The 20314-nt window shown below is 55.0% G+C and overlaps 2 protein-coding genes across 2 annotated transcripts in view; both read right to left on the bottom strand.

The window, feature by feature from the left end:
* Window positions 1-394: 394 nt before the first annotated feature.
* Window positions 395-3157, bottom strand: LOC144931667 (protein L-Myc-1a-like). Its single transcript, XM_078855794.1, has 3 exons — window positions 3072-3157; window positions 1363-2026; window positions 395-1032 (listed from the first exon to the last, which is right to left on the bottom strand). Exons 2-3 carry the CDS (start codon window positions 1991-1993, stop codon window positions 395-397), a joined length of 1269 nt encoding a protein of 422 aa, XP_078711920.1. The 5' UTR covers window positions 1994-2026; window positions 3072-3157.
* A 1418-nt stretch (window positions 3158-4575) lies between these two features.
* LOC144931766 (CYFIP-related Rac1 interactor B-like) overlaps window positions 4576-20314 on the bottom strand; it is a 28071-nt gene continuing 12332 nt past the window's right edge. Inside the window, exons 2-11 of the mRNA XM_078856032.1 lie at window positions 19392-19475; window positions 18404-18525; window positions 17578-17683; window positions 16666-16802; window positions 15264-15341; window positions 14684-14800; window positions 13053-13135; window positions 12333-12459; window positions 11531-11601; window positions 4576-10865 (exon numbers count right to left, since the gene is read on the bottom strand). Coding sequence (XP_078712158.1) covers window positions 10802-10865; window positions 11531-11601; window positions 12333-12459; window positions 13053-13135; window positions 14684-14800; window positions 15264-15341; window positions 16666-16802; window positions 17578-17683; window positions 18404-18525; window positions 19392-19467 — 981 coding nt within the window. The 5' untranslated portion in view covers window positions 19468-19475 and the 3' untranslated portion in view covers window positions 4576-10801. The remainder of the gene's footprint in view (window positions 10866-11530; window positions 11602-12332; window positions 12460-13052; window positions 13136-14683; window positions 14801-15263; window positions 15342-16665; window positions 16803-17577; window positions 17684-18403; window positions 18526-19391; window positions 19476-20314) is intronic.

The following is a 20314-nucleotide window of genomic DNA, read 5'->3' as shown; positions in this document are numbered from 1 at the left end:
GGGAGTGGGGGTCAGTGTGGGGGTGGGGGGTCAGTGTGGGGGTGGGGGGCAGTGTGGGGTGGAGGGTCAGTGTGGGGGTGGGGGTCAGTGTGGGGTGGGGGGTCAGTGGGGGTGGGGGTCAGTGGGGTGGGGGGACAGTGGGGGGTTGGGGGTCAGTGTGGGGGTGGGGGGTCAGTGTGGGGGTGGGGGGCAGTGTGGGGTGGGGGGTCAGTGTGGGGGTGGGGGTCAGTGTGGGGTGGGGGGTCAGTGGGGGTGGGGGTCAGTGGGGGTGGGGGTCAGTGTGGGGTGGGGGGTCAGTGGGGGTGGGGGTCAGTGGGGTGGGGGGTCAGTGTGGGGTTGGGGGTCAGTGTGGGGTGGGGGGCAGTGTGGGGTGGGGGGCAGTGTGGGGTGGGGGTCAGTGTGGGGTGGGGGTCAGTGGAGGGTGGGGGTCAGTGTGGGGTCGCCCGCTCAGCTCCCGCACGCGGCCGCGCAGCGCATGGAGCCGCGCGCGGAGTCGCCCTCGCTCGGCTCGCAGGCGGCGCTCGCGAGCGCCCAACTCGCGCGCCGTCTCGGCCGCCCGCTCCAGGATGTGCACCTTGGCGGCGCGGGCCGCGAGCTCGGGCAGCTGGGCCCGCAGCGCCGCGAAGCTCAGCCGCAGGTCGTCGCGGCGCCTCCGCTCCAGGATGTTGTGCGCGCGCCGTCTCTCGCACGGCTCGTCCGAGTCGGAGGCGGCACCCGGGGACCCGCCCGAGGCGGCGCGGGCCCCGGGCTCCGTGTCCCCGTGCGGGGCCGCCGGCCTGCGGGGCCGCGGGGCGCCCCTCGGGCCTTCGCGCGGGGAGGCCGCCGCGTAGTTGTGCTGCTGGCGGTGCAGGGATGACGAGGTGGACGAGGTGGGGAGAGCGGGGTGGTGCCGAGCTCCGGTCGGTCGAGGCGCACGCACCGTGACTACGTCGATCTCCTCCTCCTCCTCCTCTCCCTCCTCCTCCTCGTTGTCCTCGTCAGCATCGTCGTCGTCATCGCCGTCGTTGCCCTCGCGTCCCCCTCCCTCGCTGTCTGTGGTGGAGCGGGGAGAGCAGCAGGGGATGAGCACCACCAGCCCCCCACCCCCCAATTCACCCGGCTCTGCCGCACCCAGTCCTCACAGCCCCCCACTCACTCACCCCCACGGGAATCCAGACCCCCACTTACCCACCTCCCCCTAAACACGGCCACCTCACTCGCCAAGCTTCCCACTCATCTAACCTCCCCAACTCACCCTGGCCCCCCTACTCACTCAATATCCCCACTCACCAGGGCCCCCCCCCCGACTCACCCAACCTCCCCCCCCCCCGCCACCACTCACCCAGCCCTCCTCCCCCACTCACCCCACTCCCCCCAACTCACCAGATTCGCTACTCAAGTCGCTCTCGCCCTCCGACGCCGTCTTCCTCCTCCCGCGCCTCTCGCGGTGGGGAGACGCGGGGCCCCGGCTCCACTGCTGCTGTGGCGGCACCCCGCCGAGGAGGAGCTCCGCTCCGGGGGCCCCTCCCCCCTGCAGCTGCTCACCCCCCGCATCGCCCCCCCCGGACGCCGCCCTGAGCACGCAGCTGTCCCACAGCGCGGCGAGGCGCTCCGAAACGAACGCCTCCAGCCGCCACTTGGCAGCCCCGCCGCTCCACATGCAGTCTCGCAAAACCACGGGGGGACGGCCCCCCGCTTTCTCCCCCAGCTCCTCGGCCTGCTCCTCGCACCCCCACGTTGTATCCACGAGCCCCCCCCACGCCTCCTCCACCTCATGCTCATCCAGCTGCTGCTGCTGCTGCTGATGGCGATGCTGCTGCTGGTGCTGGTGATGCGAGGAGTCTCGGCTGGGGGAGCGCGGAGGAGTTGGCAGCAGCTGGAACTTGTCCCAGATGTCATCGCTCAGCGCCGTGCTCTGATGCTGCTGCTGGAGGGGGCCCCCCGCGAGGGAGCCCCCCATCTCGGGGTCCCAGCAGAAGAAGGAGGAGCAGGCGGAGAGGTCGTGGGTGGACATGGCGGGCCGCTCCGACCTCCCTCCACGCGCGTCCTGCGGGGTGATGGACGGTGGCGATGGGGGGGGGGGGGTGGTGGTGGTGAATGGAAGGGGTGATCGTGGGTGGTGGTGATGGAGGTGGTCGTAGTGGGTGGTGATGGTGGGTGGTGGTGGTGAATGGAAGGGGTGATCGTGGGTGGTGGTGATGGAGGTGGTCGTAGTGGGTGGTGATGGTGGGTGGTGGTGGTGAATGGAAGGGGTGATCGTGGGTGATGGTGATGGAGGTGGTCGTAGTGGGTGGTGATGGTGGGTGGTGGTGGTGATGGAGGTGGTCGTAGTGGGTGGTGGTGGTGATGGTTTACATGAGCACATGGCCACACGTCACACCTCGGATTAACACGGTTGGCTACGTACGGTACGAAAAAAGTTCAACAACCACGCATGCGTCACGTTATGGAGTGGTGGGACGTGCCCACGCCATCCACACGCTACTGCGTGTTGACATTCCCACACACTCTCTATACATCGCACCAGCCACCCGGTACTGATTTGAGGCTGAGTCGACCTAGGGGAGGCCCAGAACCGGTTCAGAAAATCGTCACCGGTGTTGGTGGCCGTGAGCAGGAATCGAACTCGGGTCACTGGGTTCGTAGCAAAGCGAGAGAACCGCGGCACAACAATACAAAGATCCCCCGTGTAGCCTTTACAGACTGTAGGGGCAAGTGCTGTTAGCGAGCACCTATGAAGGCCGGAACGGCACACAAGAGGGTGGGTGGCCAGCACCACGCCTGGCCGCCTTTGTCTCCCTACTGGTGCTGCTTACGCACACTACAACAATCGACATTCGCCACTAAGTGGCGGTGATGTCACCACGGCGCTTGTGCCAGGCTATGTGCACTTTAAGGCCACGTGAAGTGTCGAACGCCCGCTGGTAAAAAGGTCACGGGACGGGACAGACCCAGCAGGTGCCATGGGTTGACCGAGATGACTGGCGGGTGCACCACCTGTGCCCCCCCCCGACTGTGCCAACTTGCTGTGCTTTATCCGCCCGGCGCTCTGCTCGTTGTTGTGAGCGCACACGACACGCACGGAGACTCACGGCGTTCTCTTCGCGGTGCCTCGTAGCCGGCTCCGATCCTTCAGCTCCGAGCTCCTCCTGCGGGCAGCAGTGGCGGCATCCCCCGCGTCCCGTCGCCACCTGCAGTTTGTGTCGTAGACTTTGTGTGTGTAGACTTTGTGTGTGTGTGTAGACTTTGTGTGTCTCGTAGACTCTGTTTGTGTGTAGACTTTGTGTGTGTAGACTTTGTGTGTGTGTAGACTGTGTGTCTCGTAGACTTTGTGTGTGTGTAGACTTTGTGTGTGTAGACTTTGTGTATCTAGTAGACTTTGTGTGTGTTTAGACTTTGTGTGTGTTTAGACTTTGTGTGTGTGTGTAGACTGTGTGTGTAAACTTTGTGTGTGTGTAGACGTAATCTGTCTCGTGTTTCTCAGTCTACCTCTGTGGGTCTCTCTCTGCGCGTTTCTCTACGCGTCTATGTATCTCTGTATACGTTTCTGTGTCTCTATGTGGCTATGAATATCCCTGAATCTGTGTGTATTTTTGCATCTCACTGCGTGTATCTTCGTATACGTCCCTGTCCGTCTATGTACGTATGTCTGTCTCGGTGTGTGTATCTCTGTCTCGGTGTGTGTCTCTATCTGTGTGTGTGTCTACGTCTCTCTGCGTGTCTCTATTGAATGAGCGCGCGGGACTCGACGCGACACGGAGCCACGCGCGACCCCGACTGAGCGATCCGACCGGGTGCACGTGGAGGTGAGGGTGGGGGCGAGGGTGGGGGTAAGGGTGGGGGCGAGGGTGGGGGCGAGGGTGGGGGGGCCCCACTCCCGCCCTCCCCCCCGGATCCCTCACCTCAACCCCACTCTCTCCCCCCCCCTCCATACCATACTGGCGGTTCCGTCTCATTTCACGCAGTGTTCACTCACTAATGCTGCTGGTCACAACTCACTCATCTATTCGCTCTCAACCACCCACTCACTCATCTATTCGCTCACTCACTCAACCACCCACCCCACTCACTCATCTATTCGCTCGCTCACTCACTCTACCACCCACTCACTCAAGCACCCACTCACTCATGTATTCGCTCACTCACCCACTCAACCACCCACCCACTCACTCGTCTATTCGCTCACTCACTCACTCAACCAACCACCCACTCTCTCATCTATTTGCTCAAACACCCACTCTCATTTATTCACTCACGCACTCACTCAACCACCCACCCACTCATCTATTCATTCACTCACTCAACCACCCACTCACTCATCTATTCACTCACTCACTCAACCACCCACTCACTCATCTATTGGCCCAAAGTCGGCACATTGTTGGCTCAGTCGACCACGGGGTACACACAGAGGCAGAGAGACACACAGACAAACACAGAGGCAGAGAGACACACAGACACAGAGAAAGACAGAGACACACACAGACACAAAGGTACAGAGGCAGCCACAGAGACACAAGACGAAGCACTCCCGTATAGCATTTACAGACTTTTGGGGGCAAATGCTTTTAGTTGAGTACGTAGCACCTATGAAGACCAGAACAGCACACGTGGGGGTGGGGTGGCCAGCACCACGCCCGGCCGCCTTTGTCTCCCAAGTGGCGATGTTCACACATCACACCAGACAGAGATCGCCCGTATAACATTTAGAGACTTTTGGGGGCAAGTGCTTTTAGTTGAGTACGTAGCGCCTATGAGGGCAGAAACAGCACACGTGGGGGGGGGGGGGTGACCAGAGAGAGAGAGTGACACAGACGCTGCGGCCAGGCCACGTGGTTCGCACACCGCTCGGACACGTCCCAGGTGGACACGGAGGAGACGGATCGGGACGTTCACGCGCTTTATACACTAACGACACACGCGCAGGCAGGACCCCAACATTACCGCCATCGCCATCATCATCGTCGCCATCATCATCAGTAGTCTTGACATCCTCATCGCGCACCGCAATTAAATCCCACCACCCCCCCCCCCCCCCCCCGGTAGTTAACCTGACACATTTGTGGGGGGGGGGGGGTTCTAGTTATCTAACAATTGAGCCCCCCCCCCCCCCCTCTTACAGCACCAGCGATCCCAGTTCGATAAAAAAAAATTTAAACGTAAAACAAAAAATATTTGCATCGTATTTACCTACTCCTTTGTATCGTTTTCCAGTTTGAACTGGCCTCGTCTGTATTGCTTCTTCAATGTTGTTGGTGTTGTTGTTATTAATCAGCTTGCACCATCTGTATCGTTTGTTGCGTCTCGTTTGTTCTGTTTGGTCAGTCACGTCTCGTCGGTTCGGACCGCTCAGCCTAAAAAGGGACCATTTGCAAAAATCGAAAACGATAAATATTTTGGTTCATACACACAAACACGTGCGCGCGAGATTGGACGGGTGCATCATGAGGATTAATCATCATCACCATCATCGATTAATCGTTTCTGCCGACCCGATTGGGAACCCCAAGAAAAAAATCCGCGGAAGTTCTCGCGTCGCCTATCCACGTTTACCAATTTTTTTTTTGTGGGAAGAGTTCAAATGCCGGTCACCCTTGAAACTAACCCATCTTCAAACGCGCTGCCGCTACGGTGATTAAGCTGCTCCTCGCTCGTGGGAGAGTTGGTGGCATCAGTGGCCACGGCAAACGCAATCATGAACGGAAGTAATCAGACGGCGTTCTGCCACAACGAACACGCACAACACACGCGTGCACACCGACGGCGGTCGTGTTCAGTTTAACACGTGTGAGGCTTTCGCGACCAATATTATTCATAATCAACGTGTTTGGGTTAGATCGCGTTATTTATGAATGTGTCGTAACCCTCCACCACCCGACACGGCCAATCAGCAAAAAAAGTGTCACGTTAACAAAAGACAAATAGTTCACTACTTTAGCCCACCGGTGTGTTGAAGCGTGAAACCACAACATTTACAATTACCAGCGAAACGTCGAACTACTCAAATTGTAAATGTTGTGGTTTCACGCTTCAACACACCGGTGGGCTGTAGATGGTGCGTACTCTGCAGAAGGGCCATTGCCCAAAACGTCGGTTCTATTTTTCCCTTTTAAGGTGACATCGGGCAACGAGTTTCTTTGTTGCTTGACTCTTGTGGGCTGGCGTGGCACGTGTTTACCAAGCATCGGGCTCGTGCAGCGCGTATCCAATTATCTTGGACGGAGGTTTGGGATGCGTTGGGCAGGGCGGGTGGTCATTCAGAGGGTTAAATTAAGCGATTCGACTTTGTCAATCACAGCGCAGACCCAACTATTATGTATTATTATTCACCTCGTTTAACCAGCACAGGCTCACTGGATCATCCCATGACTCTTTGTTAGCAGGATCCTGCCACGTTATCGCAGACGGGGGGTGTGATTGACTCTTTACTTGCTGTGTCCTTAACAAATTGAGTCCTTCGATGGGTAATTTGCTTTTGTTTGGTTAATTTTGGCACAGTATGGATGATCACGATGCCGCCAACGCGATTTGGCCGACTCGCACGAACGTGGGATTGTTCCCTCACAGCTTTGTGCAGGCGATGGTGAGGATGTTGATCACGATGATGATGGTGATCACGATGATGACAGTGATCACGATGATGTTGATCACGATGATCACGAGTACTGATCACAATCACTGATCACGATGGTGATCACGATGATGACAGTGATCATGGTGATGTTGATTACGATGACCGCGATCACGATGACGTTGATAATGATCACAATCACTGATGACGATGATGTTGGGAATGTGTTTGATCGCGTTCGTGGTGACGCTTGGAGCTGCACAACGGCGCCATCAACCGCTCGCTGTGCGGACAACACCGTGCACTGTACACAGCACGCACTGTACACCGCCGCATAACGCACTGTACAGTGCGTGCACCGCACCTACTGTACACCGCGTACACTGTACACCGCATGCACTGTACATCGCACCGCACGTCACGTGCACGCACTGTACACCGCGTGTGTGCATTGTGCCTACTATATGCGCTCTATACAGCGCACACCGAACTGGACACGAATGCACTGCACATGGTGCTGTGTGTACAGCTGCACACTGCGCTTGCCGCGTGTACAGCTGCACCGTGTACAGCTGCACATTGTGGGTGCTGTGTGTACAGCTGCACATTGTGGGTGCTGTGTGTACAGCTGCACATTGTGGGTGCTGTGTGTACAGCTGCACATTGTGGGTGCTGTGTGTACAGCTGCACATTGTGGGTGCTGTGTGTACAGCTGCACATTGTGGGTGCTGTGTGTACAGCTGTACTGGGCGCACTGAGAACGCGCGACTCCGATTCGGGAGAGTTGTTGTCATGCGCGGGCACTGTGGAGATTTAGGCGCAATTCCACGAAAATCCATTCTGGACCCCGCATCCGCTTCGCGTGTACGAGGCTCGGTGCGTTGTTTTGTGAGCTGGTTGTAAACTTCGTCTATCTGGCGACACCTAGCGACCGCTTTGAGGATATTTGGGCGACTTTTCGCCTTTGAGGAGTTTGCAACAGCGACATTTGTTTTCCTCTCGCCACTGCACGGGTCTAAATGTGTCCACAGGACGCGGGGTCAGGGTCGGGGTCAGGGTCAGAGCAAGGGTCAGAGTCAGTGTCACAGACAGGGTCAGGGCCAGTGTTGGAGCCAAGGTTAAGGTCACAGCCAAGGTCGCGGCCAGGGTCTGTGTCACAGCCAGGGTCAGGGTCAGAGCCAGAGTCGGTGTCACAGCCAGGGTCAGGGCCAGTGATAGAGCGCCAAGGTTAAGGTCACAGCCGAGGTCACGGCCAGTTTTAGAACCAATGTTAAGGTCACAGCCAAGGTCACAGCCAGGGTAAGTGTCACAGCCAGGGTCAGGGTCAGAGCCAATGTCAGTGTTACAGCCAAGGTCAGAGCCAGGGTCATGGTCAGTTTTAGAACCAGGGTTTGTGTTGGAGGCAGGGTCAGGGTTAACCCGATGTCAAAGGATGCTTTGTTGTATTCTTTAAATGTTGCACAAAATGTCGCATGTTCGTCGTTGCAGTTGCGTGTTACCGAGGCAATGAGCTCAATGGTGGCCCAGTGATTCTTAATAAATTATAAAGTTCAGGCCGCGAGGCCCAACCCTCGCTCTCCTCTCTTGCCTGAGCGACCCAGCTAAGGCAACCCGGCAGAGGATCTAGGCAAGCAAAGGCGTCTTCTCGGCCTATGACTAAAAACAAAACAATCCGGTATTTTACATAAGTCATTAAAGGTGCAAATGAAGGCAGTAACATGTATATATAAAACATAATACTTAAAGTCCCGTATTCCTATAAAACTGTCAGGCATAAAACAAATTTTGCCACATGGGGAAATGACCGTCACCTAAAGCGCGGTGCGAGGTTGTGCAACAGCAACATTCGAAAAGAGCAACACAGAAATCGTGGTCGCTCGCAACGTGTCTGCAGGGAAAGTCGCACCAACAGCTACGTGGGGGGGCGTGGGGGGTCCTGTACGGAGATCCAACGTCCCGCTTTGGCCAGAAAAGTCCTGGTGGTGCAGAAAGTATGTCCCAACACCTACCCCCCCCCTAAGCTATTCTGGCTGCCAGTTGAATTATTCTTGTCTCGTGCTCGAGAGCAAAGGCTGAGTAGTGAGTGAGTGGATGTGATGGAAGTCGATACCCCGCTAAGTTGGTAACTTTGCAACGTGAGGGTAATGCTGTGGATGGAGCAGGTGGAGCTGCCTTGGTAACAGGCTCCCAGCGGTCTGGCTGCCTCTGGTTGGGTGGGGATGGCACCACGGAGAGGAAACTTGACCGTAAACTCCAGCACCCAAAAAATTAGATTGCCATACCTTGCCAGCTGTTTATGAGCCGACTGGCCAACCAAATGCTAACCATTAACCGCAACCAGCTAGTATGTCAAATTAGTACGAACAATAACCCCTAACCAGCCACTACCGCTAGTCCTCCCACAGACTCCAACTCTTAACAGACCACCAGCTCCTCGTACAAACACGGTCACTGTCCATAACTGGCTAACTAGCCACTCCGGCGGATCAAATACATCCCAAGGGGGGATGGCAGTTTAAAAATGTCAAGCTGTTTAAACAGGGCCCGACATTAATAACCACCCCTCCCCCAAAATAATACATATTTGGGGTCTCAAAGGAGGGGGGGGGGGGAGATTAACCCCCATTGCTCCCCACTAACCACTAGCCCTCTCACTAACCTAACCTCACCATAAATATACCAACCCTGCCAAATCACTCTAATTCTATGTAACTAGCCAACCAGCTAGCCACGAGTATTACCCCTCACACCAACCTTAACCCTAAACCCCAGATTTTCCTTTCCACCGTTTGTTCCTTCGTCACTATCGGCGATGACTGCGTCTCCCTGCGGTGGCGATGGCCATGGGGCTGGCCTCTGTGTGCGAACAGTCACCGTCTCTACGCGCCGGAGGCATGCAACACAGACGATACAAAAACTCGCGTTTGGTCCATGGGTCACAGCCACACTCACACAGACACGGGCACGCACACGGGCACAGAGATGGACACGGAGCCGCGCTTGCCGCGCACACCACACGGATGCGGTTAGTCACAGGCAGGGCCGTCCATGGGGAGGGGGGGAGGGTTTAACCATACCGTGTGGGCCCCCGACACTTTCAAACTAAACCGGAATTATTACATCTGACACTGTGACATCGAAGCGCGGAGCCCCCCTCCCAACCCCAAAAGCGCGGGACCTGGGGTGGTCGCCCCGATTCGCCGTACCCTAGGGACGGCTCTGGTCGCCGGACACAGGTGGTCGTGTGTGTGTTGACCCCTAACCCCTCATGTTATTGCTACACCTGTGGGGGGGGGGACACATGGGGCAGAGTGAAGTGGGGGGGGAAGGGGGTCGTTGGTGGTTCTTGTACGCCCCGAATCCCAGCCGCCCCTCTTCTCACCACGTCATAGGCTCTCGTACCAACGGGCCCTGTTCACGGATCCACATACGTCACTGAAAACACAGCAAGGTGGGGCGGCGCTCATATAAACTACAATATCATGCAGCTCCATCCAGCAGGGACAGCCGCGCCTGCCCGTAGCGTCAAGGGCACAGGATTAAAGGCGCAGGCCCTGCAATTATTTGCTCACGCCACTGCTCGCAGAAGGATCTCCACTACAGAGAGCTCTCGAAGAGTGATATTTGACCTACTCTTCCAGCCTGGCCAGACTTCTTGGAAGAGGTATGTACCCATCACCACGTGCGACCTGTGGCGCAGAATGTCCCGTGGATGTTCAATGATCGCCCCCTGTGTGTCGATCGCAGGGCACAGGGGCGGTTGTCCCGCAGGATATGGATGTGTTTCGCTCCCCGTTGGCTCAAATTCCGTACCATAAGTCGTACCGAGGGCATCACGTCCGCTCACGAACGTCGCTACGTTCCGCTAGCCGCGGTTTAAAATTAAAATCATTCCGTCACGAATTTCAACGTTCGGCCTCGACTGCAGTGACCAGCAATCTCTCTCGCACGCGTGCGCAGAGACACACGTGCACGCACGCGCGCACACACACACACACGGTCAGCCCACCAATAAAATAACATCACAGTCAACCGAACTCGTCAAATACCCATCCACCCGCCCGCCAGCTCCCCCATCCTCCCACCAAACCACCACCCCCCTTGTCCCCGAGTCCCTGAGACCCCGGGTGGGGGGCCAAGGGAGTGACTCTCTTCTCCCGTCCAAACCCCGTTGGGGTGGGGCGAGGGCCCGGCCTGGTCGCAGTGTGGCCCCAGGATAGGCCCAGGGTGACTCGAGGTGGCTTGGCGTCGTCACTGCAGCATGTTCTTTATCTGTTTGCACGACGTCTCGTCGTTGATATGTCGTGTCGTGTACCTTGGGAGAAACGACAAAAGAGATGCTCAGCTGTTGGCACCACTGGATGTGAATACAGGATTCAGACACCTCTGGTTATTGTATTTACCGTATGGAGCCAACCGTGCTAAATCGGAGGTGTGGGGGGAAGGACAACAAACTAAATCGGAATAAAAAATGTATTCTCAATCGTAATGAGTTAATGTTCTCAGCCCAATCACCAACGACTCACAAAGTGACCTGTAGAGACTCACACAGACTGGGCTGTCATGAAACCGGATTCGCAAGTGTTAGTTGCTCGTCCCAGCCCAGGCACCAGTGACTGCACAACAACATCTCATTATGTTCAATTAAGACTTTTTATTTCATAATAACGATCGCACTGCACATCCTTTGGAATTGACGGTCCCTCCAGCCAGCCAGCAAAAAAAAAAAAAAATCTACATCCTTTTTAAAATCCACTGCTGGATGAAGGCCTTTCCAGGATGGATGTGCCTCGCTCCCTGTGTCGGTCAAGGGGGTTGTTTCACGATAGCTCAACATGGTGGTCGTGCGGATTGAGACCAATTTAGATATCCTTCGCCACAGACGTCCATGGTCAGGAATCAAACCAAGGTTGTTGGATTCATAAGCACAGCGCGCTAACCACTGAGCCACCACTCCACCGTTGTTACCCAAGTTGTTACCTGAGTGCGTTCAGAAGCCCCTCCACACTCGCCTGGGGCTGCTCCTTCAGCACCTTAATGCAGCCCTTCATCTGTGGACAGCACGCACAGCACACACAGTACAGGCATTACATGGAGCACACACAGTGCACACAGTACAGGCATTACACGGAGCACAACACACAGTACAGACATTACACGGAGCACACACCTTACACAGAGCACATACATTACATACACCACACGGTGCACACAGCACAGCATGTAAAGCACACGTTACATTTAGTATACACATGTACAGCACAGACAGCACACACAGTAAACAGTGCACATGTAGAGCACATGCACCTCGCTCTCGAGGAACACTGGAGCCTCGTTAACGATCCGACAGTCGATCAGCAGCCTCCTCCTGTCCGGGTCGCCGTGGGTGATTCTAAACCTGCGCCAGGGATTCCCACGGCCCACCTGGATTCTATCCGATGACGCACGAGTGGCGATGCGTGTATATTGTTGTACGTATGTTGAACTTCTTTCGCACCGCGCGTACGCAGCCAGCCGTGCTAATCGGAGGCGCGACGATTGCAAGACGACGATGACCACTCACTCCAGCTGCGCAGGCGAAACACCGCGGCGCGAAGAGTCGCCATTCAGATTTCACTTCGTCTTCCCGGCGGGATGACACAAACGTTCGATCCGCTTCCGATGATGTCATGTTCTTTGACTGGCTCGTTAAACGCGATCTCACCACCCATCATCTTCTGTCGCTATTTCCACACGACAGGAGACGACTCGGACCATCCCCCCCCACCCCGTCTCCACTCACGTCCAGCTTGGAGGTCTTGGCGAAGGCCCCGACTGGGTGAACGTGGTCGTAGAGGATGATGAGGCCCACCATGACACGCAGGCAGAAGAGCATCGAATCCTCGCTGCCAAACCGACACCGGTACTCCCTGCGGAAGAACCACCACCACCACAACCACACAAAACCACCTACTTGCTGCACTGCCCAGGGTACTACACGAGCCTCTGGCCGTGCGTTGTGTTGTGGCTGGGCGTGGTTGTGGTGGTGTTGTGCTGTTTAAGTTGTGTTGGGCTGGTCTGACGGTGTTGTGGTGATGTTGTTATGGTGGTTAAGTTGTGTTGTGGTTGTAGTGGTTGTGTGGTTGTTGTTGCAATAGCAAGTGGAAGTTCACGGCGTATCCAGCATGGCGCCTAGCTCAGGATCGCCATGGTGGTGTAGTGTTTCCGTGTTGTTGTTTACTAGTATCGTTGTGGTGTGGTGTTGTTGTTTACTAGTATTGTTGTGGTGGTGGTGGGCCCGCTCACAGCATGTCCAGCATAGCCTTGCACAGGCTTGCCATGGTGGTGTAGTGTTGTTGTTGTGAACTAGAATTGTTGTGTTGTTGTGAACTAAAATTGTTGTGGTGTAGTTTTGTTGTGTACTAGTATTGTTGTGGTATAGTGTTGTTGTGTACTAATATTGTTCTTATCGTGTTGTTGTTGTGTACGAGTATTGTTGTGGTGGTGGTGGTGGTGAACTCACGGCGTGTCCAGCATGGCCTTGCACAGGCTCGCCATGGTGCTCAGGCAGTCCGTCGTGTTCTCCAGAGGCACCACCGACTCGTGCTGCACCAACAACCCCCACCCCCAATCCGTGCATTACAAACAAGACCAAGGCTCAACACTGCAATTCATTATCTCGTCGCATAGAAATGTATACACTCTGTAGAGCAGCGTTCTTCATTGCAAGGCCCGTGGGCCACTGGCAGCCACTGATGGCCTTTGATGCGGCCCCCGACAATACAGAACGAGTGAATAACCCCCCCACTATCATCATCGTCGTCGACGTGCTGCTGTCAACCCCCAATGGTTTCAACTGTGTGGCGACCCTCACACTGGCGATGTCTTATCGGCGAAAGTGCCCCCCGCCCCCCTCTTAAAATTAGTGAAGAACACTGCCGTAGTAGTGCCTTATTGCAAGGCGCGTAACAACAATTAGAAAATTGCACGTAAGATGATAGTTGTTGAGATATTTAAGAGTAGTGGGGTTGTTGTTGGTGGTGTAGTTTTGGTGACAGAAACAGGCGGGAGTGGTTGAGGAGGGGTTGAGGTAGGCCTGGTCGTGGCTGGGGGAGAATGTTGGCCTACTCTTCCACGCAGGGCCCGACGCCCTAAACAAAAATGGCTTGCTTGCGGTTCTCAAGGGCTCTGTTTTCTAGCAGTGCCACCGTAATTCTGGACTGTAGTGCCGTTTCCACTTCCCGTTTTTGTGCAAGTACGACTGAAAAAAATACCAAGCGAACGTGGAACCTTGGGGCCCAATGTTGGCCCAACGTTGGTTCTGACCACGTGCCAACCTTGGCTCAACGTTGGCTCAACGTTGGCACGTTTACTGGAGTGCAGTTACAATGAAGTTCAGTGCAGTTGCATAGGTTCAGCTCCTGCAGCTGAGTTGTCTCCCTCGTGTTCTTGTACATGTAATAGTAAAATCATAAACTGCATTTGCATCACCATTTCTAAAGTTAATAAATAGCTCAGTGGCATTGAATTATCCAGTTTCGTTGTGATCTCTATTTTTGAATCAAAGCACACACAATAAATTGTCAACGTACCTTGAACCGTACGTAGCTGACTGTACCAATCGGTGGTGCTAATATGTTGTACACGTCTAAGCGTGTAAAACATTATTTTGTATGATGAACAAGTGTTGCAACGTTTGCAAGTGAAATCACTAATTAAATTGTTCATTTAAACCACAGGGTGGCGCCACCATCACCACCACCAACATCAACATCATGACCATGATAACCAGCATCATCAACATCGTCATCTTCAACATCAACACCACCACTACCACCATAACCATCACCGCCACCACAATCATCAACATCATCATCACTATCATCACTACCATGTGCATCTCCACCATCAACACCACCATAATCATCACTACCATCATCACCACTACCACAACCATCATAAACATCAACAAGCATAATCACCAGCATAACCACCATCATCAACAAAAACCAACATAACCACCAACAATCACCACTGTCATTAACACCATCACTATCATCATAACCACCACCACCCAAATTATGAACATCAACACAACCAAAATCACTACCACCACCACCACTACGAGCTCTACCACGTGGTCCCGTGCCGTACCTCTGAGACGAATCTGGTGGTGGCGTTGCTCAGCGTCTTGAGCATGGGCGTTGACTCGGCGTAGAAGAGCGACATTCTGTTCGCCATCTCATTGCTCACCTCCGCCTCCGTGCCAGCCTAGCGCAGAGCATGCGTGGGTAGGGTGGGATAAGGGTGGTACAGCGTGGGTATGGTGGGATAAGGGTGGTACACGTGGGTAGGGTGGGATAAGGGTGGTGCGCGTGGATGGGGTGGGTGGGGTGAGTAGGGTGGTATGCGTGGGTAGAGTGGTACGTTTGAGCAAAGTGGTACACGTGGGTATGGTAGGGCAATGGTGGTATACATGGATATCGTGTGTAGGGTGGTACGCGTGGATGGGGTGGGTGGGGTGAGTAGGGTGGTATGCGTGGGTAGAGTGGTACGTTTGAGCAAAGTGGTACACGTGGGTATGGTAGGGCAATGGTGGTATACATGGATATCGTGTGTAGGGTGGTACGCGTGGATGGGGTGGGTAGGCTGGTACAGGTGAGCAGAGTGGTAGGCATGGGTGTGGTGTGGCGAGGGTGTACACGCGGGCGAGGGTGGCATGTGCCGTACTCACGTTGCTGTTGGTCATGCGCATGCGACTCAGGGTTCGGCGGTAGAAGCTGAAGTCGTTCTGAACGGACGGGTTTGTCATCTGCAGAGCACACCCCACGGTACACACACCATGGTACACCCCATGGTACACACACCATGGTACACACCATACACCATGATACACACCCTACACACAACACTGTAGATACCCTACACACAACACTGTAGATACCCTACACACAACACTGTAGATACCCTACACACAACACTGTAGATACCCTACACACAACACTGTAGATACCCTACACACAACACTGTAGATACCCTACACACAACACTATAGATACCCTACACACAACACTGTAGATACCCTACACACAACACTGTAGATACCCTACACACAACACTGTAGATACCCTACACACAACACTGTGGATACCCTACACACAACACTGTGGATACCCTACACACAACACTGTAGATACCCTACACACAACACTGTGGATACCCTACACACAACACTGTGGATACCCTACACACAACACTGTAGATACCCTACACACAACACTATAGATGCCCTACACACAACACTGTGGATACCCTACACACAACACTGTAGATACCCTACACACAACACTGTAGATACCCTACACACAACACTGTGGATACCCTACACACAACACTGTGGATACCCTACACACAACACTGTAGATACCCTACACACAACACTATAGATGCCCTACACACAACACTGTAGATACCCTACACACAACACTGTGGATACCCTACACACAACACTATAGATGCCCTACACACAACACTATAGATGCCCTACACACAACACTATAGATGCCTTACACACAACACTATAGATGCCCTACACACAACACTATAGATGCCCTACACACAACACTATAGATGCCCTACACACAACACTATAGATGCCCTACACACAACACTGTGGATACCCTACACACAACACTGTGGATACCCTACACACAACACTATAGATGCCCTACACACAACACTATAGATGCCCTACACACAACACTGTAGATACCCTACACACAACACTGTGGATACCCTACACACAACACTATAGATACCCTACACACAACACTGTAGATACCCTACACACAACACTGTAGATACCCTACACACAACACTGTAGATACCCTACACACAACACTGTAGATACCCTACACACAACACTGTAGATACCCTACACACAACACTGTAGATACCCTACACACAACACTGTGGATACCCTACACACAACACTATAGATGCCCTACACACGTGGGACACTACGGTACACACCATGGTACACTCTGAACAATGGTAAATGGTGAGCTATGTGAAACTGCGATGCATGGTAAACTGCAACCCCGTGGTAAACTGCGGCCCATGATTATCACGGTTACCTTGAGTTCATCGAACTGCAGGGTGAAGTGCAGGATCTGAGCGAACTGCTTGGCGAGCGCCTGCTCCCGCTCCAGGTGCTGCACGGGGGTGCAGGGGGGAGCCGTGAGCACTTCCAGCAGCCGCACCATGGCTCGCTCTGGGGGGCAGACGGGGGGGGGGGGGAGGGACGGGAGGGGGGGGAACTCACGTTAGGGCGGAGAGGGGGGCACGGGACCTCCCCAACCACGCCACCCCACATGTCGCCTAGAACAATCACTCTAAATTCCACTCCCCGCGTCTGTCCATGTCTCTCCCCGTCTTCTTGCACCTCCTCTCTGTCTTCCCGTGTCCCTGTGTCTCACTCTCCCCCCATGTCTCCCCGTGTCTCACTCTCCCCCCATGTCACCCCGTGTCTCACTCTCCCCCCATGTCTCCCCGTGTCTCACTCTCCCCCCATGTCTCCCCGTGTCTCACTCTCCCCCCATGTCTCCCCGTGTCTCACTCTCCCCCCATGTCTCCCCGTGTCTCACTCTCCCCCCATGTCTCCCCGTGTCTCACTCTCCCCCCATGTCTCCCCGTGTCTCACTCTCCCCCCATGTCTCCCCGTGTCTCACTCTCCCCCCATGTCTCCCCGTGTCTCACTCTCCCCCCATGTCTCCCCGTGTCTCACTCTCCCCCCATGTCTCCCTGTGTCTCACTCTCCCCCCGTGTCTCCCCGTATCTTACTCTCCCTCCGTGTTTCTCTATGTCTCCCCGTTTCTTCACGTGTCTCATTGTGTTTTCCCATGTCTCTCTGTGCATCACTCTCCCCCCATGTCTCTCCGTGTCTCACTCTTCCGCCCGGCGTCTGTCCGTGTCCCACTCTCTCCGCGTGTCTCCCCGTGTGTCTCCGCGTGTCTCCTCCGTTGTCGTCTCCCCGTGGCGCGTCTCACCGAGCTGCACGGAGAACTCGTAGAAGCCCTTGAGCTTGGAGACGAGGGGACACACGGCCGCCCAGACGCGGCCCTGAGCTGCCTCGTCCTCCGGGTGGGAGATCGCCTGGGGGAGGGAGACGCGGGAGGGGCGTGGGGGGGACATGGGGGGGCACGTGAGGATATGGCGAGACACGAGGAGACACAAATACATGGGGATACACTGGCACCCATAGTGGGAGGGACAATGAGACGCGGGGATACATGAGGTTGGAACTGTGGGGTCCATGGGTGTGCGTGTAGGGTCTCTGTAGGGGTGTGTAGGGGTCTATCTGGGTGTCTATTGGGGTGTAGGGTTCTGTATAGAGGTCTGGGTAGGGGTGTGTGTGGGGGTCTCTGCAGGTGTGTGTAGAGTTCTGTATATGGGTCTGTGTAGTGGTGTGTGTGTGTGTGTGCGCGGTTCTGTGTAGGGGTCCATAATAAGGGTGTTTGGGTTAAATCACGTAACTATAAATGTGTCATAACCCTCCACCACCCGACACAGCCAATAAGGGTTGTTACATAAACAACGCGACAATTAGTTTACTACTTCAGCCCACCGGTGTGTTGGAGAGTAAATCCACAACATTTACAATGTGGGTACCGTGACGTTTCGCTGGTAAGCAGCATCGGGTGATTTACGTCACAAACTTTACTGGCTGTGTCGGGTGGTGGAGGGTTACGACACCCTTATACTTACGGCGATCTAACCCAAAAAACCTTTATTATGAATAATTTTGGTGGCGAAAGCCTCCTGCGTGTTACACCGTGCAGGGGTCTCTGTCGGGGTCTGCGGGGGGTGGCGTACCTCCCGTATCTCGCTTCCCGCGCCCGGGTAGTCCCTGAGCTCGGACAGCAGCGTCTCGGCCACCGAGAGAACGGCGTTCACCTCCTCCCAAACGTCGCGCTCCGCCTCGCTCGGCTCCGCGTCTACACAGCACACCACCGCACACCACCGCACACCACCGCTCACCACCGCTCACCACCGCTCACCACCGCTCACCACCGCATTCCTCACTGCAGTGTCCACAGGGAACCACGCACGCCACGCACCACCACCCACGTTGCACACCGCATGCTGAACCCCGCACTCCACGCACCATGCACCACACGCACCACACGCAAAACACCTCGCACGGCTGTACACGACTACACACCGCACCATGCACCACACACACCGCACACCACACCACCCACACTGCACATTGCCCCACAACCACTCATCAGATATAACATACCACACCAACACAGGCACAGCAACAACCGCACGGCACATCTTAACACACAGCAGCCACCAGTCACGCAACACAGCACGTCACACCACACCGCCCCACCCCAAGCAGAAACGCGCACACCCACCAGACGACATCACAACATACTGAACCACACAAGACACCTTATGTCCCCCCGTGTGTCCTGTCCCCCCCCTCCCCCTCCATATCCCCAAGTGTCCCCATGTTCCCGTGTGTCTCTGTGTTACCATGTGCCCACGTGTCCCCGTGTATGTCTGTGTATCCATGTGCCTGTTTGCCCCGGTGTCTGTACCCATGTCCCCGTGTGTCCCCGTGTGTCTCTGTGTTACCATGTACCCACGTGTCCCTTGGTGTCCCTGTATAAGCATTTGTCCCTGGTCTCCACGTGTTCCCCATGCATTCGCTCCTGTATATCCACGTGTCTCTGTGTGTTTCTGTGCGTCCCTGTGTCTTCGTGTGTCCGTGTGTCTCTGTGTGTCCATGTCTGTCCTCACTTGACCCAGTGCCCCTCTATCCCCGTGCCCCCGTGTGTCCCCCTCTCACTCTCAAAGTCCAGGAAGAAGTTGGGCCCTTCGTGTTCCAAGTCGGGGCTGTTGAGAACCTTGAGTAGATTCCCCATGATGGAACCTGGAGACATCATCGCCATGAGTATCACCATTCCCACCAACACATCACCATCGCCACACACTCGCCATCGCCACCGCCACACCATCATTATCACCACACCATTACCACCACAAACATCACCACCACCATCAAAACAATCACTGCACCATCAGCAGTTGCGGATCCGGTGGGGGGGGAGGCGATGGGTAAGATGCCCTCCCCCCCTTTGAGACCCCCGAGACATTGATATTTTATTGATATTTGCCCGAGACAAATAAATTGAATATTTTAATTTCGTTCATGCCGTGAGGCCCTGTTGAAAGAGCTTGGATCCCCCTCCCTCCACCCCCTCAACACTTTCGCGAAGGAAGCTTTCACGAACCACCGCTGCAAACATCAGCACGCAACACCATCACATCTCAGATTAGTGCGGTTGGCCACGTACGGTGCGAAAGAAGCTCAACGTACATACGTCGCCGCCACACCATCGCTCCACCATCACAATACCCACCATCAGAACACGACACCATTAAAACACCATCATTTTACCTTCACTATACCACCACAATGACCATCATCTCACTACACCGTCACTAATACATTACCTACATCAAGCGCTGTTTGCGAGAACCTATGAAGGCTGCACGATGTAAGAGGTGGGGTAGGGCGGTGATGTGTAGTATAACCAGTACCACGTCCAGCCGCCTTCGTCTCCCCAGCAGTGATTGATGCTTACACACCACACTGGGGGTACACATTTCGGGCTGAGTCAACCTAGGAGAGAGGCCCAGGACCATGTTCCGATAAAAATTTCCATTGTAAAGCGTGAACCGGAGTTGAACCCGGTTGGCCACGTTTGT

This window comes from Lampetra fluviatilis, chromosome 4 (genome assembly GCF_964198595.1).
Source record: "Lampetra fluviatilis chromosome 4, kcLamFluv1.1, whole genome shotgun sequence".
NCBI lineage: Eukaryota > Metazoa > Chordata > Hyperoartia > Petromyzontiformes > Petromyzontidae > Lampetra > Lampetra fluviatilis.
This window is presented reverse-complemented; position numbering and strand designations above follow the sequence as displayed.